Below are 25,920 nucleotides of genomic sequence, written 5' to 3' on the forward strand. Positions count from 1 at the left end.
GATTGGATTCCAACCTGCGCGAAGTATCGGCCTTACTCTGCTGCTGCATTGCAGAAGCAACGAGCTTGCGGACGTAATCGATATCAATTTCTTCGTCCTTTTTGTTCAGGATTTCCGCCGCTTTCTGCATGTTATCCTTTGGAGTTGCGAGCGGCTGCTGTTCGACAGGGGTTGCGAAGTTGATCCTGCGGGGAGGGATTGCTTCTCTGATGATTCTATCAGCCTCCGCCTGTGCGTAGGTCATTTTCACCTCCCACTCTTTTCTCATGCTCTTGACTTGCTCGAGTGTTGCGGTGATTTCGCGATCCTGTCTTTCGAAACGGTCCGCGAGATGCGCAGCTTCTTCCCTCTCATCCAATATAGCAGCTGCGGTATTGGCAAACTTCTTGGCTGTGGCCAGCATCTCCTTTCTGGTGGCCTCTAAAGCCTCCGGATCTGCGGCGTCGCCAGGCGTTATTGGCTTGTTGAGGACGTCTGACCTTGCGACCAAATCCATGCGTGCTTGTGCAACTATTTCTTTCGGAGACAGGACATCCTCGTACGGTAGTCCCCGATCTAGCGGAGATCCTATATTGGACGGTCCCAGATCGGAGGCGGTGTTTTCATCTTCGGGTTCCTGCTGATCCAGCTGTGCCACGGTTGCGAGAACCTGCATGGGCTGGGCGGACTCAACGTCGGGCTGTTCACCGTATCCGTATTCTTTTACCTTCCGATCGAACTCTTCGGTGTCCATGGAATCCCCGGACATTGGGCTTAGGTTGCCGAGGATTGATTCCTCAGTGTTTCCGGCACCCTCTGGACCCGGAGCATCGCTTTCGCCCACAGCCTCCTGCTGATCCGGAGCGACAGCGTTTTCTGGCGCCTCATCCTGCACGGGGCCAGCTCCGATATCTTGAGGGGCGGCTCCGGCGGTATGGGCTATGAAGTGCACGAAGTGACACCTTTGCTTCTCTAACACCTGGGAGACCCAGGCGGATCTGCGTTGGTCTTCCACCGTTATTTCCTGCTCAGGGGCGGATTGGGTGGGCTTTGATTTTTTCAGATCTAAGGCGGAATCCTTCTTAGGAAGTTCCTGCGACTCAGATCGGATCTTCGCGACTGCGTCCTGCTCAGCGGCGGTCGCGTCAGCGTTACTTACCAGTGGGTTTCCGTCGGAATCGACGGTTTCCCCGATGAAGATGTGTATGCCGCCAACTGGGACGATGGAGAGCTTGACGGGGTCGGTTTTAGCCGGAATCCAGCACTCATCCGGAGGGACGATCGGCAGATTTCCGGCGTAAAGGACACGCCCCACAGCGATTGTGTCGTCGAAGCTTCCCATGGCGGAACCTCCCGGTTCCGGCCTCCAGACGCCGCAGGCCCCACGGTGGGCGCCAACTGTCGTTGCCTAATCGACGGTACCTCGGAGGAGGGATCCTCACGAGGGGGAGAAGTAGTAGGGGCCATAGGGCGGAGAGCTCTCGGGACGGTGGTGCGCGATTTACCCAGCTTCGGAACACCTGCTCGATGACAGGGCCTACTGCTGCTTGTATGGAATTATCTGGGCGCTTTCGCGATGTTACAATGAGTTGTTGTCTTGCCTCTAGGGCTCCCGGGATCCGGCTTATAAAGGCGCACGGATCTAGGGTTTACATGGAGAGTCCTACCCGGATACAGGTTACCTAACTACGGTACAATGTCTTGCCGTGTACGCCAAGGATCCGCCCTTCTATCTATGTCGTACCGGATCCGGGTCCCTTAATGGGCCTCCGTGGATCCGGGTTCCTCCTCAATGTCGGTTGGATCCGGCTCCCTGCTCCTGGGCTGGACATCTTCCGTCAAGATCAACAGCAACTGGGCCGCCCGATGGGCCACATGCCTCACCACCATCTGTGGGCCACCCGGGCTTGCCGGATCTAGGCACTGTCGATGGTACACCCATGAAGTATACCCACAACATTGTCACTGGTAAATGTCCGGGGAATTGAAAACTGTGAGCTATAGCCCACGAAAATGGAGGCAGAAAACATGAGAAAAACAAGAGTTTTTGCGACGCCTCTCAACCCATATATCGGTGGTTACGGTACACTACAAGAGAATTGGCATGTAGAGACACTATTTTGGTCCCGTAGAGACACTTAAATTGCTCCTACATAGTTATAGAGGCACTTTCCATATTGTCTCAAACTTGTCACTACGGGCGGTGTCTCTACGTCGTAAGGACAATAGTAATAATGTCTTTACATTTTAGAAGACATAAAAGATGCATTATATTGTGTCTCTAGAGTAAATAAATGAAAAGAAACCATGTGAAAAGCGATACTTGAACTCATGACCTTAGTGATTAAGACTTTTTCCATTAGCCATCTCACCCTTTCACAAGTATATCTTGATACTTGGAACATAACTCTAATTAGTATTATCCACCATGACCCAAACATAGAACAAATGTCTCTAGAGAACAAGCAAAATGCCTCAAACATTGCCTCTAGATAAAAAATTAAAGACATACAACAAAGTGTCTCATGGGTTTCCTCTTAATAACTTATTTGTGACACGTTGGAGTGTCTCATAAGTTGTCTATAGAATGAAAACTGCAACCCCTTACAGAAATGTCTCAACTAACGTCTCTACATATGAGACTATTTCTGAAGTGTCTCAAAAAGTGCCACTACAACGTGCAAAGTGTCTTAATGTGATTTTTAAAGAGGCAAAGTAGGAAGTGTCTCTAGTAAAATGTCTCTATGAAAGGTTTTTCTTGTAGTGGTAGTTGGAAATCATCCTGGTAACCGAAAAGTGTGCGCTATGACCACTTAAAATGAGCAGGAAACATGGAAAAAATAAGTTTTGGAGAGACCCATCTAACCATGTATCAATGGACCCCGTCGCTGGGAAACATCTCGGAAATTGAAAACTACAAGCTATAGCCCACGAAAATGTAGGCAGAAAACATGAAAAATACGCGTTTTTGCGATTCCTCTCAAACCACGTTTCGGTGGTTACGGTACCTGGAAATCGTCCCGGGAGCCGAACAATGTGCACCATAGACACTTAAAATGGGCACAAAACATGAAAAATATGAGTTTTGGGGACACCCGTCTAACCATTTATCAGTGGACCCCGTCACTGGGAAACGTCCCGGGAATTGATAACTTTGAGATATAGCCCACAAAAATGGAGGCAGAAAATAACAGGAGTTTTTGCGACGCCTCTCAAACCAGTTTAGACCACTGCTCCGCCATGTCTTCTCGAATTCAATCCAACCGGCGGCCAATTCCGGCGAGCGTAGTTCGATTTTTGCTAATCTTCGGTCGGAATTTTGCTGGACTCCGGAGAATTTATTGGCAAAATGTGTTGGCGCGAGCTGTTGCGAGTGCGTTGACCGTATATAGGTTGGCCTGCAAAAACGTCTTCGAAACTCCAACTATACAGATCGCGGGCTCGTACAAAGGTTGGCCTGCAAAATCATTTGCGGGTTTGACCATTTTAAGGTGTCTGGCCCAAAAAAAAACATCAAACCCTCAAACTAATCTACAAATTTAATGGTTTGACCAGTTTAAGGGATCGGCTAGAGATGCTCTTACTTATTTGTACGCACGAACCTTATTTGTCGCCCCGCTTGCATGCGGGAATACACCTGGCATGCACGGGGTGGCCACTTGGGCCATGACCCATTAACGTTGTGGTCTGGTGTTTCCGGTTTCGTGAATCTTCTAGAACCTTGTGGATCTTTTTTTTTCTGGTTCTCCTCTGTTCTTTGATGTTTAGGTACGACGGTTTTTTTTTTTTTGTTATCCTGTCTGTTTTATTTTGCTATTGTAGAGTTGTAGCACTTCTCAACAAGAGTTGTAGCACTTCTCAACGAGAAAAAAGTTGCTCTAGTACGTTTGCTGTGTTGGGCTTTGACAGGTCACCACCGATCTCACATAATTGTTGGAGTCCTTATTGGTTTACAAGTTTACAGGTTCAACTTAAGCAGAAGTTTTCGCTCCGTACCGTATACGAACCAACAAAGTAATCTAGCTAGGTTGAATTTCTAATCTAAGAAGAAAGGATCTTGGGCCGTGTTTACGCATACGCCGAACCTGCCAAAGGAGAGAGACGAACTGGCATGTACGGCTAAAATAAGCAATCGATCGATGCCGTCGGCGGCATGCGTCGACGGCGCCGTCGATTACATCAGCGACCTCAGCGACGACCTTCTCCTCCACGTCCTCCGCTTGGTGTCTAAGGACGGTCGGGACGTGGTGTGCACCTCCGTGCTATCGAGACGATGGCGCAACCTGTGGACACGCGCCCCGGTGCTCCGTCTAGGGAACTGGAACCGCAATGGCCAGAGCGCCAAGAAGAACAATGCACAGTTCAACGACTTTGTGCAGAACGTGCTCGCACGGCGTGCTTACGGCGACACCGACATCGATACTCTCGAGCTGCGCGCCTGGCTCTGGCCGGGCAAGTCACGGGCGGAGTTGTGGCTCCGCCGCGCCATGAGGCACACGGTGACATCCTTGGTGTTCGAGCTGCCGGTGCCACGCCAACGGCGGAGGTGGAGGCGGAGGACGAAATATTCGGCGGATAAGCTGCAGCCTCGGTTGAGCCTGCCTGGCAGCACGAGGCTGAAGACGATGTCGCTGGAGCTAAACTCCGGCGTTCTCCTGCTCCCGCCGGCCGTCGATTTCCACGCGCTGACGGAGCTGACTTTGCACACCATATGGTTCTCCGACGACGACGGCCCCCTCCTCGGCCACCTGCTGTCGTCGCCGTCGTGCTGCCCTAGGCTGCGGAAGCTGACTCTCTCGCACCTCCGCGGATTGCACGACCTGCGGCTCCATGGCGAAGCGCTCGAGACCCTGAAACTGGATAGCCTCTGTGTTAGGAGGCTGGACGTTGACGCACCGCGGCTCTCGACCCTCGTAGTGGAGAAGTACTTCATGCACCAAGAGCACAGCGAGCACACCAGCCTCACCGTCCAGGCGCCGGCTCTAGAGAAACTCGTTACCTCCCTCGCCCTCGGCTACATCCAGCTCGAAATCCAACATTACACCATCCAACTGATGCAAGAATGCCGGCCCAGCGACGCCCACGTCTTATGCCTATATGTTCCAAAAGTACGTACTTATACCCGAAGGGCCACACTATAACGGGCTCCCCTAGCTAGCGAACGATTGCTAGGGAGAGAATGAGCGATCGGTTTCTAACCAATTTTTTCTTTCCATTTTTGGCAAATTTTGGACTGTAGTGGAGGCTATTGAGGGAAAGTTCTGCATGCATGTAGAAACAGACGAATCTGCTGATGTCAGCGGAATATTTTCCAAATTTCCAAATTCAAAACGTTTTAACTTTCAAACGACAACTCCAAATTAAGATCCGCTTTCACCAATAAATCCGTCTCGACGAGATCTTCAAAACTAGCACCCATGTTGATATGTTTCGAGAAACTTTTTTTCTGGCTAAAAGTTATCAACCCTCTTCTATTCGAATAATCAACCCCTCCGTACTTGAGTGATCAACGGTAAATGTATAAAATTATCAACCTGGTGCAGGGTATTGAGGGAAAGTTCTGCATGCATGCACAAATAGACGAATCTGCTGATGTTAGCGGAATCTTTTCCAAATTTCAAAATTCAAAACGTTTTAACTTTCAAACAACAACTCCAAATTAAGATCCGCTTTCACCAATAAATCCGTCTCGACGAGATCTTCAAAACTAGCACCCATGTTGATATGTTTCGAGAAACTTTTTTTCTGGCTAAAAAGTTATCAACCCTCTCCTATTCGAATAATCAACCCCTCCGTACTTGAGTGATCAATGGTAAATATATAAAATTATCAACACAGTGCGAGTATTGAGGAAAGTTACGCATGCATGCACAAATAGGCGAATCTGCTGATGTCAGCGGAATCTTTTCCAAATTTCAAAATTCAAAACGTTTTAACTTTCAAACGACAACTCCAAATTAAGATCCGCTTTCACCAATAAATCCGTCTCGACGAGATCTTCAAAACTAGCACCCATGTTGATATGTTTCGAGAAACTTTTTTTCTGGCTAAAAGTTATCAACCCTCTCCTATTCGAATAATCAACCCCTCCGTACTTGAGTGATCAACGGTAAATGTATAAAATTATCAACCTAGTGCAGGGTATTGAGGGAAAGTTCTGCATGCATGCACAAATAGACGAATCTGCTGATGTCGGCGGAATCTTTTCCAAATTTCAAAATTCAAAACGTTTTAACTTTCAAACGACAACTTCAAATTAAGATCCGCTTTCACCAATAAATCCGTCTCGACGAGATCTTCAAAACTAGCACCCATGTTGATATGTTTCGAGAAACTTTTTTTCTGGCTAAAAGTTATCAACCCTCTCCTATTCGAATAATCAACCCGTCCGTACTTGAGTGATCAACGGTAAATGTATAAAATTATCAACCCCAAAAGTTAATTTTATTTTAAACATTTTACCGAATATTTTTTTGTTTAGAAGCTATCAACCCGGTGTCCTGTTATTTATCAACGGTAAATATAAATAACTACCAACCCTAAAATCTAACTTCATTTCGAATATTTTGGCGACTCTTTTTAGTTTACAAGTTATCAACCCGGTGCTCCGTTATTTATCAATGGTAATTATAAAAAAACTACCAACCCTAAAAAGTATTTCATTTAGAATATTTTAGCGAACATTTTTTATTTTACAAGCTATCAACCTGGTGCCTCGTTATTTATCAACTGTAAATATAAATAAATAATAAACCTAAAAAGTATTTCATTTAGAATATTTTAGCCACTCTCTTTTAGTTTAGAAGCTATCAACTCGGTGACCCGCTATTTATCAATGGTAAATATAAATAAATATCAACCCTAAAAATTTAATTTAATTTAAAAAAATGTAGCGACTCTTTTTTTGTTTACAAGTTATCAACCCGGTGCCCCGTTATTTATCAACGGTAAATATAAATAACTAGCAACCCTAAAAAGTAATTTTCATTAAGAATTTTTTTAGCAACTTTTGTTAGATTACAACTTAAAACAGTACTTAATTTGAGTAGCAAGTGGTAGTTCATTTGAGTTGCAAGTGGATCTTCCCACCCGTTATTTTCCCCCTTAAATACCACTGGCCCGAAAAAGGGAATTGCAAAAGGACCCCATTAAATCTGAATTACCATACGAAAAAAAAACCAAAAGGGAATTGTAAAAAGTGAATTGAGAGTCTGCCTCGTGCTGAAGAAAAAGAGTGAGATGCTATGTGTATGCATGCAGCAACTTATGAAAGAGTGCTGAAAAGTTGGCTCATTAAATGCAAATCCATGAGATACTCTATGCATGTGCATGCATGCAGTGTGAACGCTAATGCAACTTGCAAAGTAGTAATACAAGCTGTTAGTGTGAACACATGTGAACGCAATTAAAGCACTACGTGATACAAAGGGAATTGAGTCACGCTTTCGCGTGAGCGCTCCGCGCCACAAAAACCGATCGCTCGAGCGAGCGATTGCCAGGGAGGGAATTCCCACTATAACTATCTTTGTTTCTCAATTTTCATATCTGGGTTTTCTTTACTTACACAGGTGCTAACGAAAAGAGGGCAAGATGAGGCAATGACAGAGATACCCCAGCTCCCCGGCGTCAGACATTTGACCATCAAGTTTTGCTCACACAACAGCCACTACCTGGGAGCAACAGTGAGTAGTCTCCTCGCGCGATGCAGCAATCTCGAATACCTCCACATAGACAACCTGATTCACCTGGTGAGATTCTTATATCATATCTATAGTAAGTTTTATTAACATGGTGATTCAAGAATTTCAAGGTAACTAATTTGTATGTACTTCTTGTTTGACTTGAATTGATCACCACCACATGAAGTATTCTGCTCGTTGCGAGGAGGGGTGTGGCGGTTGCGACCTCCCTGCGAGCTCGAAGGACAACGTCATCTCGTTGGAGCACCTCCGCGAGGTGAAGTTGGGCGGCTTCTATGCTCAAGAGTATTGCTGCGTCGACATGGTGGAACTGCTGCTCGCGAGCGCGCCAGCACTGGAGAGGATGATCGTGACCCCCAAGGCATCTAGGGAAGGTTGGCGGTGCCCAAATTTAGTGCTTAAGGAATCGCCGGAGCATAGCCTTCCGCGCGGAAGGGGGAAATGGATAGCCCACCGTGCTACTGACGAGGCGGCAATGACGTTGGAGTATGAGTGGACATCACAGTTATAGTATCGAACAAGAGAAAAAGTACGAGAAAGTCTATTTAATCCAAGAAGCATCTGTGAAAATGGAACTGTTATCTCAAATAGAGAGCATGTAGTCATGTACTTACCGATCCTAGTATATGCCGACCTAGCTTACAGGAGCACGCAAATTCTTGGTGCACATATGACATACCAACAAAATTCCCGATATTCTAATCCTTCAAAGCTTCCACCCACAGTTTAGGGAGCTCTTTTTATTTTTTAGGGGAAAGGGAGCTCTTTTATGGTACCCAGCCCTCCAATCGCTAGAACCAACACTACGGGAAAACAAGACGTTGCCGTGCGACAAATCGCACGGCAAAGGGGCCTATATGCCCGGCAAAGTCTTTACCGTGCGTGGATGCACGACAACGAGCGCCCGGCGAAGATCCCGACGGCAACAAGGTCTTTGCCGTGCTTCCTGAGCTTTGCCGTGAGGCCATGCGTTTGCCGTGCGGCAAAACGTTACTGTGCGTCGACTACGCTGCCGTGCGACAAATCGCTGCCGTGCATCTACTTCGCTGCCGTGCGCCTAGTCTCTACCGTGCGCCTAGTCTCTGCCGTGCCAACTTCTCTACCGTGCGTCTACTTCGCTGTCGTGCTCACCAAATCTTGCATGTGGACCTATGATATGTGTGAAAGTATGGTGCAAGGTGTAATGGTGCAAAAGTAGCTCCCCTAAACCCTAAACCCTAGCCCTAACCCTTCACCTAACCCTAACCAGTAGATCAGGCACACCCTCGATCGTGTGATAATGGCTCGAGCTGCGGGTGTATGCGCCAAAGGGTCCCAATCTTGGTTATCCATGTGTATATGTACTAAACAAACCTAAAAGAATGAAAAGGTACATTGGTGCACCCTCGCGCGGAGAAATCTAGGGGGTAGACCCGTCGGGGCACACGTTCCGCTGTTTTGGGGGGAGAAGGGGGAGAACGACCGCCGGAGCACCGGAACCCCACCAAATCTTGCATGTGGACCTATGATATGTGTGAAAGTGTGGTGTAAGGTGTAATGGTGCAAAAGTAGCTCCCCTAAACCTAAACCCTACACCTAGATGTACCATGTTCTCCTCGATGTACCATGAGGTCCAGGTGCTAAATATCAGTCTATTGTCGAATATGACTTTCTTTGTAAAGATATTTTTTTATGTCACCTACTTTGCTTCAATAAATAATTTGATCAACCAAATATCACAAAATTTGCTGGGTGTTTGGTTGATCAGCTATGCCCCTTCTTCTTTTCCACAGACTGATAGAGAGGTTCCCATCATTTGTGGCAGTGTTTCCCATCTTTTGTGATGTTACCATACAAAGGGAAATCTCATGGGCTTCCAGGTTCCATAAAATGCTCTTAGACTTCAATCCTTTTTTTATTGAAGACCATTCAGTGGTACTGTGTTGTTGCTTTATTATCTAAGATTTTTCTTTTGTTTCTTCACAACTATACAACTCTTCTGATTCTGATCAAAGATGAAGGTACGTTGAAGCCATCTCAAAAAGGATAGTAGAGTGTAAAGGGCCTCCGATTTATGTTGTATAATCAATACTCTTTAAGAAATACTCCCATATGTTAAGAAATTGAAAATGCTGCTATTCATTTCTTTTCATTTAATCAAAATTATATTCTAAGATTTGTCAATACTTTGTCTCTCAAAACAGGTCGTGCTGTAGATCATGTTTCTTTTTGCACGGGTGTTGTTCAGGATGTTTCACTCAGAAATAATACTACATCGATTCCCCTACAGAGAAAGTACAAGAAATTGAATAAAGTTTACTGTCACTTTAAGAGTTATATTTCTGAACCTGTGCCTTGCCTGCCCTGTGACAACATATCCTTATGACTTTGTTTAGGATGCTTAATTTTCTTCCCAACTGCCCACTCTGCGCAGAAGTGTATGTGCCGTTCTATACTGAAGGATGCTGCCACATTGAGCTTATTCAACATGGTGTAATGGTGCATGAGGTTCAGGTGCTAAATATCAGTCTATTGTCGAATATGACTTTCTTTGTAAAGATATTTTTTTTATGTCACCTACTTTGCTTCAATAAATAATTTGATCAACCAAATATCACAAAATTTGCTGGGTGTTTGGTTGATCAGCTATGCCCCTTCTTCTTTTCCACAGACTGATAGAGAGGTTCCCATCATTTGTGGCAGTGTTTCCCATCTTTTGTGATGTTACCATACAAAGGGAAATCTCATGGGCTTCCAGGTTCCAGAAAATGCTCTTAGACTTCAATCTTTTTTTATTGAAGACCATTCAGTGGTACTGTGTTGTTGCTTTATTACCTAAGATTTTTCTTTTGTTTCTTCACAACTATACAGCTCTTCTGATTCTGATCAAAGATGAAGGTACATTGAAGCCATCTCAAAAAGGATAGTACAGTGTAAAGGGCCTCCGATTTATGTTGTATAATCACTACTCTTTAAGAAATACTCCCATATGTTACGAAATTGAATATGCTGCTACTCATTTCTTTTCATTTAATCAAAATTCTATTCTAAGATTCGTCAATACTTTGTCTCTCAAAACAGGTCGTGCTGTAGATCATGTTTCTTTTTGCACGGGTGTTGTTCAGGATGTTTCACTCACAAATAATACTACATCGATACAAGAAATTGAATAAAGTTTACTGTCACTTTAAGAGTTATATTTCTGAACCTGTGCCTTGCCTGCCATAGCTGTGACAACATATCCTTATGACTTTGTTTAGGATGCTTAATTTTCTTCACAACTGCGCAGAAGTGTATGTGCCGTTCTATACTGAAGCATGCTGCCACATTCAGCTTATTCAACATAATTTGCTTACCACATTCAGTCTTAGAGTACTGTATGGAGTATCCATGTCAGGGTGGGCTCTAATCGGGAGGGTCATCTGTATGCTTCAGTACGGACTTCGAAAACAGAAATCTATGTACGCCTGAACATACTCAGTTTCGATCTTTGAAACCCAACTTTTAATTTCTAGATCGAAATTACATAAATATTTTTATTAACACATTCAAAAATTGTTGTTGTGCAATATTTCTAATATTGCATGGAAAGCACACAATATTTTAGAAATAATTGCAACATTTAGAACATATGGTCAACCTTAAATGACTAACACAGTTTTTTTCTAGGGTTCACTCTCTATTGAAAGCATCAAGTTACCTGTCCCTTTTTGCATTGGAGTTTTTGGTGCCTAAAGAGTTCAGATGACTGAAACTGAGGTGCAAGTATTGTCAGTACTGGATAAAGGGTGTTTTGACTTTGTACGTTTAAAATAGCCGGCTATAGCCTTTCGCGAGGCCTACGGCTATAGCTAGAGGCTTTAGAGGCTAAAATAGAAATAGCCTCTAATAGCCGCTAATAGCCCAGCTAAGGCTATTTAGCCTTGATTTAGCCGCACAGCCGCTAACTTCTCGCTCAATGGGCCTAAAATTTTGGACCAAAAATTTCAGTCGATCGGCCCATTTGCTTGGCGAAATAGCCACCAAGCCGAGCGGCAAGCATAACTATGTCCTAAACTACATAATGATGTTGTAATATTTGGACAAAACTATGTATTTAACTATGTGTGAACTATTATGTGTATCTCGTATGTGAAGATGTTATTATGTTATCAATTTGTGAATTATTGATATATATACATGACTATATGCTCCTCAATTTTTTTCATTATTTAGCAAATTGGCTATATGGCTATAGCCCGGGCTATAGCCTTTCATAGCTTCAAAAAATTTCGCGGCTATCGGCTATAGCCGGCTATTTTAACCAGAGCTTTGTACTTATGTGGTTAGGTTTGTATGTGTTATTTAACATCTTCATATCGATTGGTTCAGGCAAAACATGAGTTGATCGTTCAAGATTAATTGCAGGACCAAAATGATGCTCAAGCAGCTACATTCAGATGTCTGCATATGACGTTTACAAATATCCGGTGCTCAGGCTACCTACAAGAGTAAACACTATTTAGATGGTAGTGTAGTTATATTACATATATTTTTCATCAATAGTTGGTTTAATGTTGAGTCGGAGAAAAATGGGCATGTAGATCCAGAAGTAATCACTTTTACTACAAACAAAAGGCCATGGGTTTGATATGTACCAGCACTGAAATGATATTCAGCTCATTGAGACATATGTTTGCCTTGCTATGGTGAGGCCCTCGACATGTTGTCAGGACCATGGCAACTATAGCACACCTTATCAGTGTGTATGTTGTATTTCTGGTTGATGACCATGATCGATTTTCACACCAATTAAGAGTTGAGTGGGTTAATTTTATTTTTCGGATAGCATTGTTGTTATAGAAATAAAAGAGTAAAGACTACTACATAAGTGAGGAAATTTTGTGCTTACATCCTAGATATTAGCATTATTAGGGTGCATAGTTCTCGAATCAGTTCCAGCAAGCACAATCACAAAGTAATTTGCTATGTCTTACTTTAGATACATCACTCTTGAAATGTTAAGCCACGGGTAGCAAATCTAAGGTAAAACCCTGTCACGGCAGCAAATAGACAAAAGACTCTGCCACGACATAGGACCTCCAAATAAATTCCTCATCCATCCAAAATTAGTTGGGCCGACTATTTGTAGACTTATGGGCTTGACTGACTATATCAAAAATATATATTACAATCTTATCTACCTATTCTCCTAGCGATTAAAATTTTACACTCTTTACATTGTTACGGGCGCAGCGTGTCGCCGCGCCATCGCATCCTAGTATATGTGATCCCTAAACGCCTAAAGTACGTACACCAGCATGTCTCTTAATTAGCTTAGGAATCGTGAGTTCTCATCCATGTCCTCGAAACTAGCAAGTCTGTCCACTACGGGAAAATATGTCTTTGCCGTGCAACTATTTGCACGACAAATGGTCCTATATGCACGGCAAAGGCTTTGCCGTGCGGGGACACACGGCAAAGATCGCACGGCAATGCCATTGACGGCAAACGCTTCTTTGCCGTGTGACTCGCTAATGTTGCACGGCAAAGGCTGCACGGTGACGTCTATTTTTCCCGTAGTGATCCTTGTAACGTAGTTGTAAGGGTAGACTTAGGAGGTGGTCTAGTTTCCGTGTACATGTACACCACCATCGGTGTATGGTTTATATATAGTGACATTGTGAGACAGACATAAAAAAGGAAAAGGAGTGGCACAACGCGCGCACAGGCACAGCTTATATATTATATAGAGTAAAGTCTATTTAAACCTTGACTTTGTAGAGGTAGTCTAAACCAAACCCCGAATCCCTGAAACTGAGACCCTAACCTTTCTAATCCCGGTCGTTCCCTGTCGATCCTAGCAGAAATCCCGTTTGGTGCTCGTTTGTGCTGACGTGGATCCCAGGATTACTGATTAGTTGCGAGCTCTCATTCACGTGAAGATCTTGGGTGCGCAACTGGTTAGTGATGTAAAACGGACGTTTAAATTGTCCATGTGTATCCATTTGCGTTAGCCGAAATGGTCGAAATTGACCGCGCGTCTGACATAGGCATCCCCAATTGGCCTACCGAAGATGGTACCCGGGGTTTTACTGAAGGCCCATGACCCGAAGTTTATGAAGCCTGGAAGCCCAGTCGAGAGATAGTTTGGAAAGATAGAGTTGTATTAGGAATACTGATTTGTAACCAAGATTTAAAATCGTGCCAAATGAAATAGCGCCGGCCTCCTTCAAACGCTATGGACGCTATATCGTGCTAATTGCGTGCTATATTTCAAATAGCGTTTTGAAAAAAATATCAAATATAGTCTAAAAATAAAGGATTTCGCTAAAAAGGTTGGATATTTAGTCCAAAAATGACTAATTCATACATACATAACCACATACAACAAATATATCTCCAATTTTTCAGAAGGCTAACATCAGTATTCCATAAGGCAACAACATAGTATAAATTCTTTATTAAGAATCATCAGCATTAGATATTAAGTTCTATTCTAGAAGAGGAACCAACATATTGCAGTTTATCACCACGAAAAAGTGAAAGCAACTTAGATTGAAAAAATAGCGCGCTAACGCTATGAAGTTTTAGCACGATATATCATGCTATTTCACAAATAGTGCCATAGGGAGCAAAATTACTAAAATTTAGCATAGACCCTCCAAATATGCTATTGCGTGGTATTAGCGGAGAAATAGCGCGCTATTTTAAACCTTGTTTGTAACTATTACGGGATGAACTCAAAGAGTCTCCCGGACTTTGTAACTTGTACATCACGAAACCCTCGGCTCCGCCTCCTATAAAAGGGGGAGTCGAGGGACAAAGAGAGCATCAATTTTATTGTCAACATAACCCTAGTTTTATAGTAGTCGGGTACTTTTCCGGCTGAACCTTCGAGATCTACTTGCCCTTTACTTCCCAGAAAACCCTAGTCTACAATCTGTAGGCATTGACAAGTCGATACCTTGTCAATTGGCGCCGTCTGTGGGAATTGAAGGCGACAAGGATCTGACCTCGATGGCACGCTCAACATCGTCGACGTCTTCGGTGGCAAGCAACGCAATGGGCAGAGGTAAACAGATCGAAACTGATCTAGTCGATTTTGTTCCTCACCCGCCCTCCCGTGTGGATGCATATGCGTATCTGGAGGAGCCTATGGAGATGACGTGCGGGAGGTTCCACTTCCGCATCGGGAAGAAGGGATCGCATCGTCTCGAGGTTCCGATTTCGTCGGGATCGTCGATGGCCAATTTCGATTTTTCGGAATCGACGTCAGCGTTCAAGATCGATGCCGAGGAAATCTCTTCACCGCTCTTCGCCACGTCGGCGACAAGCGGAGAACTCGTCAAGATCTTCGGCGGCATGTCCTTCGAGTCGTCTGTGGACTCCAATATAAGCAGCGACTCAGACAGCATCGACAGCTTCAACTTCATTGACAGATCTACTTCTGTTTGGGAGGTCTTCACCGATCTATGTGACGGTGTCACCAACCCCAGCAAAGGTCAAGCTTCAAAATATCATCAAGTTTATGTGGTTGGAGAGCCAAGTCGCCCACAGGAGGAGACGTTAGAGGCTTTCGATAATTTGGAAAATCCATATGTCGATCCCGCTAATCTTACGCGAGATTGGGGAACTAAATATGTCGGCCCTGCGGAACGAAAGATGGTGCAAATTCCACAAGCGGCTTGGGACAGAGCCGCAAAAGCTATGGACGGTACAGAGCCGATGAATACAACTGCCACGTTCGAGGAATTGCAAGCGTACCAATATAGACTCGCCCATGCTGGACGAGAACCCGAAAAGCAAACAACTGAGCTTAATAGGAGGAAAGCCGCGGCTTCTGCGTCAAGCCGAAGAAGGGCATAGCTCAGCCGACATTCAGGAACTTCGGAATCCAATCATGGAGCAGCCCGTAATAGGGGAAGATCTAGGCTGCAGAACATACCCGAAGCCGAGAGGGAAAACTTGATCCAGAACCTCGACATGTCTTTTATGTCAATAGACACAAGGGGGAACATTATTCCCAAAACACCGGAAGCTGGATACTGGCAACTCAGGCCTTTATACTGGCAAATAGACCACCTCCCGGAGATCCGAGGGAAGCATTGTATAACATGGCTATAGCATGAGTTGGAGTCATGGGACCAATGTTCGCAAACACAGGCACACCTCCTGAAGGCGCTCCAAGGAAAAATAGTCCACGACCAACAGTGGTAGTACAGGACCCGCCAAGAACAAGCGCGGCAAGAAATACATCGACACAAGCGCGAGTTGATAGGGCACGACAAGAAAGGAGGGAACGTCGGCAGTCACCAGAAGTCGATGAAGAGGAGATGTGCGGGCTCCCCTGTTTTACTCGAAGAGTTCGCAAAACGCGAGTCCCATCCGGTTTCAAGTTACCCGATAATTACAAGAAGTTCGATGGCCTGCAAGATCCAGAGGATTGGCTAGTCGATTATCTGGAAACGGTGAAACTGACGGGAGGAACCAAAGCAACTACCATGCAGAGCATCCAAGTGCACCTAAGTGGAGCAGCGCGATCATGGATCAAAAAGTTACCACCTGGATCCATCGATAGCTGGGAATCTTTCGAGGACATGTTCGTGAAAAACTTTTTATGTACATGCAAGAAACATGCATCAATAGAGCAACTGCGAGCCTGTAGACAAAAGTATGATGAGTCGATGAGGACGTACATTCAGAGGTGGAACATTATCAAAAACTCGGCGGAAAACATATTTGATGAAAGAGCGATAGATGCGTTTGTCACCGGAATTAGAAGGAAGGATCTAGTCGAGGATTTGGGAAGGACTAATCCAAAAACAATAGTGGCCCCGACGAACTCCGTTGTGACGGCGAGGCAACAGCGTCAGCCTATGTCGATGACAAAGCCGCTGGCAGAGGGTTTTTCCTCTTCAGCCCTATGCCGTTGGCACATCTTTTTTCAGCACTATGCCGACGGCAAAGCTGCTGGCATTTTTTTCATTTTTGCTCCATGCACCACTCCTTGAATCACCTTTTTAGTTTTCAAAAAAATAGAAGAAAATGTTAGAACTTTCAAAAAATAAAATTCTTTGAGATAACCATGTATTATGCATGTGTTCTAGTTGTTAGGACAAGACAGCGAAGACACCCCACTCATACTTATCCTTACTAACCTACTAGTTGCTAAAATATCGGGGGGAAGCAGACACATGGTATCATGACGACCAAACTTCATGAAGATGTGTATTTCGACACTCATCCTTTTTCCCATTTCATACTTAAGGTCGCCATTCTCCCCTTTCTTGTTATCATGATTGGAACATGTTATCTCGTGACGAAGGCGAGCGGCCATATCGGCTGTCAGCGGAGGGGAGGACGACAGACTGCGATGAGGTTTCACTACCGGCTTTGCTTCATCGGCTTGCACACGCAGATCGCTCTTCTCGGGAGCACCTCCAGTCCTCTAGGATGGTCCTGAAACTAGGCAGAGACGACGAATATTTCAAATGTTTAGCATGGACTCTGCTGAGTGCCTGAGTCCATGCCGAACATCTGTGTGTGTGGTCAGAATAGAGCTTGTATCGGTGTAGACAAATGATCGCTCTGGCCAATCGTGCCCGACACGGAGATGGTAGCTACACAAAGCTCCCCTAGGTGCATCGATGTTTATTAACTGACCAAATGGATGAAATAACGAGCATACTTTTTTCCTTTGTTGTTGTTGTTGTTGTTGTTGTTGTTGTTGTTGTTGTTGTTGTTGTTGTTGTTGTTATTATTATTATTATTATTATTATTATTAGGTAAGAACTATTATTACTATTAGGTATAGATGTAGATTATTAATTTATTATTATTATATATAGGTATTAGGTATAGGAATTAGGCATAGATTATTATTGAGTAGTTCATCCTAAAGCACCCGGGAGTCAAAACAACTCACGCATACCCATTAGAACTAACTATCTATCTAAATATCAGGGGGAAGCAGCCACATGATATCATGAAGGCCACACTTCATGAAGTACCCTACAGACGTGATTTTCTCAGCATAGTCGGCAATGCTCGTACTTTTTTCCCTTTCATACTTGAGGTCGCCGTTTCCGTATGAGATTGTCAACTTCACCGCATCACCGTGAACTTCGGCGTTTAAACTTCGAGAGCTATTGTTGGAGTAGTAGATGCGGTTTCTCTCCACGTCACCGCACATGTCCATTGGCACGTGAACCGCTTTGGAAAATGTCTGCCCCAAAAACAAGGCATGGTCGCCTAAGCTCGTTACCTCCTCCCATCTATTGTTGCAACATGTTGTTGTCCCACTTGTCTCGTTATTATCAACAAGCTGGTACACCTTGAAGAAAGGCTCGGTTCCGAGGCACCACCAGGTCATGATCGCTATTGCGAGCTTGCCGTGCAAATCCACCAGGTAAACGGAATACTCCTTGCAAGAGTTTCTGGAATTGTGACGGCTAACCATTTGCAAGGCTACTCGGGTGTCGGCCGTGACCATTGGAGCTCCGCCCTTGTGCAAGGTGATGTCAAACTTGACAAGTTTGTGGCCGCGCGTGACTCCATAGAGCTCACCGTTGCAGAAGGCGATATCCATGAATGACTCGACTTGGCAGCCGTGTATCGACCACCCACCCTCCGGGCAACCGACCCTGCACAGCGCGAGGCCACAGTTCTCGGTCATGGCAGCCATGATGCAGCCGTCCGAGGTGGGCGGCTCAGAGAAGACGACCTTGGAGACGACTATCGGGCAACGGGTGTCGCCGCGGCCATGGTCGCGGCGAGGGCAGGCGATCTTGCTCAGCTTCCCGGGAAGCGCCAGCTCGGCTCCCGAGAAGAGGTTGACGATCCTGATCGGCGGCGGGTGGCACGAGACGACCCAGCAGCCGTCGTAGCCGCCCACAAGGCGCCTCCCGACGAGCCCTGGTCGGGGACAGATGCGCATCACGGCGCCGTCCTCCAGGGATCGCGCGAGCCTCGTCCTGTCGCCGCCGGCTTCCCGCGGCGAGAGGAGCAGCCATGGCAGGACGGGCGCCCGTGGCTCTGAGGCGACCGCCGCGCGCCACGACCGGCAGACCGCGGCGAAGCGCGCGCGGCTGCTCGGATACTCGTCCAGCAACCGGTAGATGGTGACGAGGATGTCGTCAGCCAGCATGGAGAAGGACCTGCGCTGGCGCTGCCGCGCCGTGGTGGCCTGCCCTGATCCTCCCGTGCGCCGCAATAGTTTGGTCCTCCGTTCGTCGCCGGCAGCTGCCATCCGTATCGGCATCTCGTGAGTCTATCGATTACGAGGTGGGAGCTAGAAGCGCGCGGGAGGATATATTTGTACTAGGTTTGTTGACGTCTAAATCGAGCTCGAGCCGGATTCACATCTGATCGATTACTGCCAGGTTACGGCAATCGTAGTTTGCAGCCTGATTAGAATTCGAGCGCAGCTAGAGCACCTGAACCTGAAGCCCAGCCCAGTAACATGTAGGATGACATATATAGCCTTGTCTGTCCTCACGATCGCATCGCATCCTACCTAGAGGACTACCTCACGCCCTCGCGCCGCCGCCTACGATGGCCGGAGGCCAAGACCGCCTGTCCGAGCTCCCCAACGACATCCTCCGCCGCGTCCTCCACTTCGCCCCGCTCAAGGAGGCCGCCTCCACCACCGCGCTCTCGCGCCGATGGCGCGCGCCGCTCTGGCTCTCCTCAGGCGCCGTAAACCTCGAGACGGGCGTCGACAACAACCGTCGCCGCCGCCATGACGACGACAAGGCCCGATTCTTCTCCACACGCGACGCCTTCGTCTCCGCGGCCACGGGGGCGCTCGACGCCGCCGACGTCCCCGTCACGAGGCTCACCCTGCGCCTCGACTCCGACCTCAAGGCCGCCTCGCGCTACACAGGCTTGGTCGGCATCGTGCTTTCCCACCGGGCGGCGCGCCGCGTCGAGGAGCTCCGGCTCGTCGCCAGACAGTACTGGTGCGAATGCCACGACTTCGGCAACACGCGACCCGAGAGACTCTACACTGTCACCCTCCACTCCCTGCCATTGATCAAGACACTACGGGTCCTCGACCTCGCCAACTGCGAGGGGCTGCTCTACCGGAGGGAGGCCGCCGCCCCGCGGCTGTCCTCCATACGGCTGAGCCACTGCAACCAGCACCTATCCGCTCTCCAACGCGTCATCGACGCCGCGCCGGTGCTGCTCACCGTCCGCCTCGAGTCCGTCAACATAGACGCAACAGATCAGGACGAAGCCACAACCCGCCGGCAGCTTCGATGCCCTGCAGCCACCATTCTTGTGCTCAACAGCTGCACGTGGATGGTACACAAACACAAACCAGGCTACTACAAACCAGGCCCTGCAGCCACCATTCTTGTGCCCTGCAGCCACCATACTCTTGGGCTGGAATACACCGGTACATCTTGGCTACATAGGTACTGCCGTGCTTTCCAATGATTATCTTGGCTACATATATATAGGTGGTGCCGTGCTTTCCAATGATTAAATCCTAGGAGATCTCTAATCTCTAACTGAAACCCAAACTTGTTTTCTAGTCTGGTTCATTACAATGCTTTGTTTTGCTTTGAAATCCGTTGCAAGTTAAACTGCAGTAAAACTACTACAATTAATAGAAATGCAGTCAAATTAACATAAAATGTGTGCCCATATATCTTTGGTATATATCCCATCAAAATATTTTACCTCTCGTCCATAGATTCATTACAATTACTCATAGTAATTGTAATAGGTTGAGAGCTGCTCTCCCCGGCGATGGGCGCCCGCCCGGCGCCTCCCACCACCACCTTCCATGCAGCCACCGCTCCTCCCCAGGCCTTCCCAACCACCGCTTCCTCTCGCCGCGCCGCACCGCGCTGCTGTGGCCTCGTCTCCGGTCCTCGTTGCCCCGGCGGCCTCTCCGGCAGCCGTCGCTCTCTCCCGTGGCGCGGCGCTCCCGGTCTGCCGTCTGGGCGACGCGTTTCTTCAGTTCTGCCTCGCCTCTCTCCACTCTAGCGTCTGCTCCTCCATCGCTCCCTCGTCCTCTCCGGCCGGCCGTTGCTTCCTTTGGATCACGACGCTCTCTGGGCAGGTCCGGCCGCCGTTCTTCGCCGTCCTCAATGCCCTGAACTTCCACTTCACCTCACGTTCGGATCGTTTCTCGCTGCGGGAGCCTGAGCCCGGCGTTTTCTCCACCTCGGTAGCTTGTGCCAGCGTCGCCGCCGCGGTTCTCCGCCGCGGCCGCTTCGACTACGCCGGACTGGCCCTGCTCTGCCATCCATCCGTTGACCTTGCTAGGCGCCACCTTCGTTTTCAAAATTCTGCGGTTGTCAACGCTCCAAAGTCTTCCGTCGTGGGTCCCGCTGTGGCCCACCGTTGTCCCCCATCTTTCGCGGACGTGGTTCGTGCTGGAGCCGGGCTCCACGGTCCAGCGATCGTGATCTCGAGCTGTCCGGACCCCGCACCCACTACCGCTGCAACGCCGCCCCCACCCTCGCCACCTCACACACCACGTGCCTTGCCTTCCACCACCTACGTGTCCCCAAGGTCGCTGGTCAACACCCGCCGCTTCCCCCTGCCCTCTCCCTCTCCCTCTGATCCGAATCGCACGGTCGTGGGCAGCGCGCGGCTGGGAGAGCCTGGTTTTACTGCGTCCTTCTCGTCTGTTCATTGCGCCGGTAGCCGCTGTTCGCCGGCCTCGGGGACCTCGTCGACGACCTCTGCTCCCTCGCGTTCGTCGCTCACGACGGTTATAAAGCGCAAGCGCCTCTGCTTTCGCTGTCTCTCGCCCAAACACCCTGTTCGTGAGTGTCGAGACCCTGTTTGCTGCCTTGTTTGTGGCGGCTCCGGCCATCGCTCTGGCCTCCGGCGCGACCGCTGCCCCAACGCCATGCCGGGGGTGCCCCTTCACGCCCCTGCCTCCGATACACGCCCCCCGTCCGCCACGCCGTCACCCGCTCATGGGGCTTCTCCCACCTCTCCGCTCGGCACTGATACGTCTCCGACGTATCGATAATTTCTTGTGTTCCATGCCACATTATTGATGTTATCTACATGTTTTATGCACACTTTATATCATATTCGTGCATTTTCTGGAACTAACCTATTAACAAGATGCCGAAGTGCCAGTTCCTGTTTTCTGCTGTTTTTGGTTTCAGAAATCCTAGTAACGAAATATTCTCGGAATCGGACGAAATCAACGCCCAAGTTCCTATTTTCACCGGAAGCATCCAGAACACCCGGGAAGGACCAGAGGGGGGGCACTGGGCCCCCAGACCATAGGCCGGCGCGGCCCAGGCCCAGGCCGCGCCGCCCTATGGTGTCGTCGCCCCTTCGACCCTCCTGCGCCGCCTCTTCGCCTATTTAAAGCCCCTGGATCGAAAACCCTGATACGTTCGACAAAAACCACAGAAACCTTCCAGAGCCGCCGCCATCGCGAGGCCAAGATCTGGGGGACAGGAGTCTCTGTTCCGGCACCCTGCCGGAGCGGGGAAGTGCCCCCGGAAGGCTTCTCCATCGACACCGCTGCCATCTCCACCGCCATCTTCATCACCGCTGCTGCTCCCATGAGGAGGGAGTAGTTCTCCATCGAGGCTCGGGGCTGTACCGGTAGCTATGTGGTTAATCTCTCTCCATGTACTTCAATACAATGATCTCATGAGCTGCTTTACATGATTGAGATTCATATGAGTTTTGTATCACTACTATCTATGTGCTACTCTAGCAAAGTTATTAAAGTAGTTCTATTCCTCCTGCACGTGTGTAAAGGTGACAGTGTGTGCACCGTGTTAGTACTTGGTTTATGCTATGATCATGATCTCTTGTAGATTGCGAAGTTAACTATTGCTATGATAATATTGATGTGATCTATTCCTCCTACATATGCATGAAGGTGACAGTGTGCATGCTATGTTAGTACTTGGTTTAGTCTATTGATCTATCTTACACTATAAGGTTACTTAAACATGAGCATTATTGTGGAGCTTGTTAACTCCGGCATTAAGGGTTTGTGTAATCCTACGCAATGTGTTCATCATCCAACAAAAGTGTAGAGTATGCATTTATCTATTCTGTTATGTGATCAATGTTGAGAGTGTCCACTAGTGAAAGTCTAATCCCTAGGCCTTGTTCCTAAATACTGCTATCGCTACTTGTTTACTACTGCTGCGTTACTACTGCTTGTTTACTGTTTACTGCGTTACTACTGCTGCAATACCACCACCATCAACTACACGCCAGCAAGCTATTTTCTGGCATCGTTGCTACTGCTCATATATATTCATACCACCTGTATTTCACTATCTCTTCGCCGAACTAGTGCACCTATTAGGTGTGTTGGGGACACAAGAGACTTCTTGCTTTGTGGTTGCAGGGTTGCATGAGAGGGATATCTTTGACCTCTTCCTCCCTGAGTTCGATAAACCTTGGGTATCCACTTAAGGGAAAACTTGCTGCTGTTCTACAAACCTCTGCTCTTGGAGGCCCAACACTGTCTACAGGAAAGGAGGGGGAACGTAGACATCAAGCACTTTTCTGGCGCCGTTGCCGGGGACCAGAAAGCTACACAACAGGAATTTCCTCCCTCGCCAACCACGCGCCAGTCCTGGACAGCATCAAGCACTTTTCTGGCGCCGTTGCCGGGGAGGAAAGGTAAAAGGTACTCACACTCCGGATCTCGGCTACCAAGCTATTTTCCGGCGCATTGTAAGTACTCAAAGCTATTTCCTTTAGATCCTGCAATTGCAACTTTTTGTTTCTTGTTTACACTAGTTTGGCATAATGGACAACAATGAGCTTTTTATTCTATTTCCTGAGTTAAGACATGGATGGTTTGATCCGAAAATTAAAAAACCCATGGAACATGTTAGCATGAATACTTTGAACACCATTGTTGCTAATAATATGGAAAATTCTAAGCTTGGGGAAGCTGGTTTTCATGATCTTTTTAGTCCACCAAGCATTGAGGAGAAAATTTTCTTTGATGATACTTTACCTCCAATTTATGATGATTATAATGATAGTAGTCTTTTGTTGCCACCTACTATGGAGAGTAAATTTGATTATGATTACAATATGCCTCCTATATTTGATGATAGCTACTTTGTTGAATTTGCTCCCACTATTACTAATAAAATTGATTATGCTTATGTGGAGAGTAATAATTTTATGCATGAGACTCATGATAAGAATGCTTTATGTGATAGTTATATTGTTGAGTTTGCTCATGATGCTACTGAAAGTTATTATGAGAGAGGAAAATATGGTTGTAGAAATTTTCATGTTACTAAAATGCCTCTCTATGTGCTGAAATTTTTCAAGCTATACTTGTTTTATCTTCCTATGCTTGTTACTTTGCTCTTCATGAACTTGTTTATTTACAAGATTCCTTTTCATAGGAAGCATGTTAGACTTAAATGTGTTTTCAATTTTCCTCTTGATGCTCTCTTTTGCTTCAAATACTATTTCTTGCAAGTGCATCATTAAAACTGCTGAGCCCATCTTAATGGCTATAAAGAAAAGAACTTCTTGGGAGATAACCCATGTGTTATTTTGCTACAGTACTTTGTTTTATATTTGTGTCTTGGAAGTTGTTTACTACTGTAGCAACCTCTCCTTATCTTAGTTTTGTGTTTTGTTGTGCCAAGTAAAGCCGTTGATAGAAAAGTAAGTACTAGATTTGGATTACTGCACAGTTCCAGATTTCTTTGCTGTCACGAATCTGGGTCCACCTCCCTGTAGGTAACTCAGAAAATTAAGCCAATTTACCTGCATGATCCTCAGATATGTACGCAACTTTCATTCAATTTGAGCATTTTCATTTGAGCAAGTCTGGTGCCATTTTAAAATTCGTCAATACGAACTGTTCTGTTTTGACAGATTCTGCCTTTTATTTCGCATTGCCTCTTTTGCTATGTTGGATGAATTTCTTTGATCCACTAATGTCCAGTAGCATTATGCAATGTCCAGAAGTGTTAAGAATGATTGTGTCACCTCTGAATATATCAATTTATATTGTGCACTAACCCTCTAATGAGTTGTTTCGAGTTTGGTGTGGAGGAAGTTTTCAAGGATCAAGAGAGGAGTATGATGCAATATGATCAAGGAGAGTGAAAGCTCTAAGCTTGGGGATGCCCCGGTGGTTCACCCCTGCATATTCTAAGAAGACTCAAGCGTCTAAGCTTGGGGATGCCCAAGGCATCCCCTTCTTCATCGACAACATTATCAGGTTCCTCCCCTGAAACTATATTTTTATTCCATCACATCTTATGTGCTTTTTCTTGGAGCGTCGGTTTGTTTTTGTTTTTTGTTTTGTTTGAATAAAATGGATCCTAGCATTCACTTTATGGGAGAGAGACACGCTCCGCTGTAGCATATGGACAAGTATGTCCGTGGTTTCTACTCATAGTATTCATGGCGAAGTTTCTTCTTCGTTAAATTGTTATATGGTTGGAATTGGAAAATGATACATGTAGTAATTGCTATTAATGTCTTGGGTAATGTGATACTTGGCAATTGTTGTGCTCATGATTAAGCTCTTGCATCATATGCTTTGCACCCATTAATGAAGAAATACATAGAGCATGCTAAAATTTGGTTTGCATATTTGGTTTCTCTAAGGTCTAGATAATTTCTAGTATTGAGTTTGAACAACAAGGAAGACGGTGTAGAGTCTTATAATGTTTTCAATATGTCTTTTATGTGAGTTTTGCTGCATCGGTTCATCCTTGTGTTTGTTTCAAATAAGCCTTGCTAGCCTAAACCTTGTATCGAGAGGGAATACTTCTCATGCATCCAAAATACTTGAGCCAACCACTATGCCATTTGTGTCCACCATACCTACCTACTACATGGTATTTTCCGCCATTCCAAAGTAAATTGCTTGAGTGCTACCTTTAAAATTCCATCATCACCTTTGCAATATATAGCTCATGGGACAAATAGCTTAAAAACTATTGTGGTATTGAATATGTAATTATGCACTTTATCTCTTATTAAGTTGCTTGTTGTGCGATAACCATGTTCACTGGGGACGCCATCAACTATTCATTGTTGAATTTCATGTGAGTTGCTATGCATGTCCGTCTTGTCTGAAGTAAGAGAGATCTACCACCCTATGGTTAAGCATGCATATTGTTAGAGAAGAACATTGGGCCGCTAACTAAAGCCATGATCCATGGTGGAAGTTTCAGTTTTGGACATATATCCTCAATCTCATATGAGAAAATTATTAATTGTTGTTACATGCTTATGCATAAAAGAGGAGTCCATTATCTGTTGTCTATGTTGTCCCGGTATGGAT

The 25,920-nt window shown here is 46.3% G+C and overlaps 2 protein-coding genes and 1 long non-coding RNA gene across 3 annotated transcripts; 2 read left to right on the forward strand and 1 right to left on the reverse strand.

Moving 5' to 3' along the window:
• Positions 1–4,118: 4,118 nt before the first annotated feature.
• LOC127340576 (putative FBD-associated F-box protein At5g50270) lies at positions 4,119–8,190 on the forward strand. Its single transcript, XM_051366314.1, has 3 exons — positions 4,119–5,087; positions 7,548–7,727; positions 7,846–8,190. The coding sequence occupies exons 1-3, from the start codon at positions 4,119–4,121 to the stop codon at positions 8,188–8,190; spliced, it is 1,494 nt and encodes a 497-aa protein (XP_051222274.1).
• A 1,978-nt stretch (positions 8,191–10,168) lies between these two features.
• Positions 10,169–10,719, forward strand: LOC127346236 (uncharacterized). Its single transcript, XR_007879409.2, has 2 exons — positions 10,169–10,416; positions 10,530–10,719. It is a non-coding gene; the product is annotated as an uncharacterized lncRNA (long non-coding RNA).
• Positions 10,720–17,592: 6,873 nt separating this feature from the next.
• Positions 17,593–18,900, reverse strand: LOC127340575 (uncharacterized). The gene has a single exon (XM_051366313.1). It carries the CDS (start codon positions 18,898–18,900, stop codon positions 17,593–17,595), a length of 1,308 nt encoding a protein of 435 aa, XP_051222273.1.
• Between the last annotated feature and the right edge of the window lie 7,020 nt (positions 18,901–25,920).

This window comes from Lolium perenne, chromosome 3, assembly GCF_019359855.2.
Source record: "Lolium perenne isolate Kyuss_39 chromosome 3, Kyuss_2.0, whole genome shotgun sequence".
Classification (NCBI taxonomy): Eukaryota; Viridiplantae; Streptophyta; class Magnoliopsida; order Poales; family Poaceae; genus Lolium; species Lolium perenne.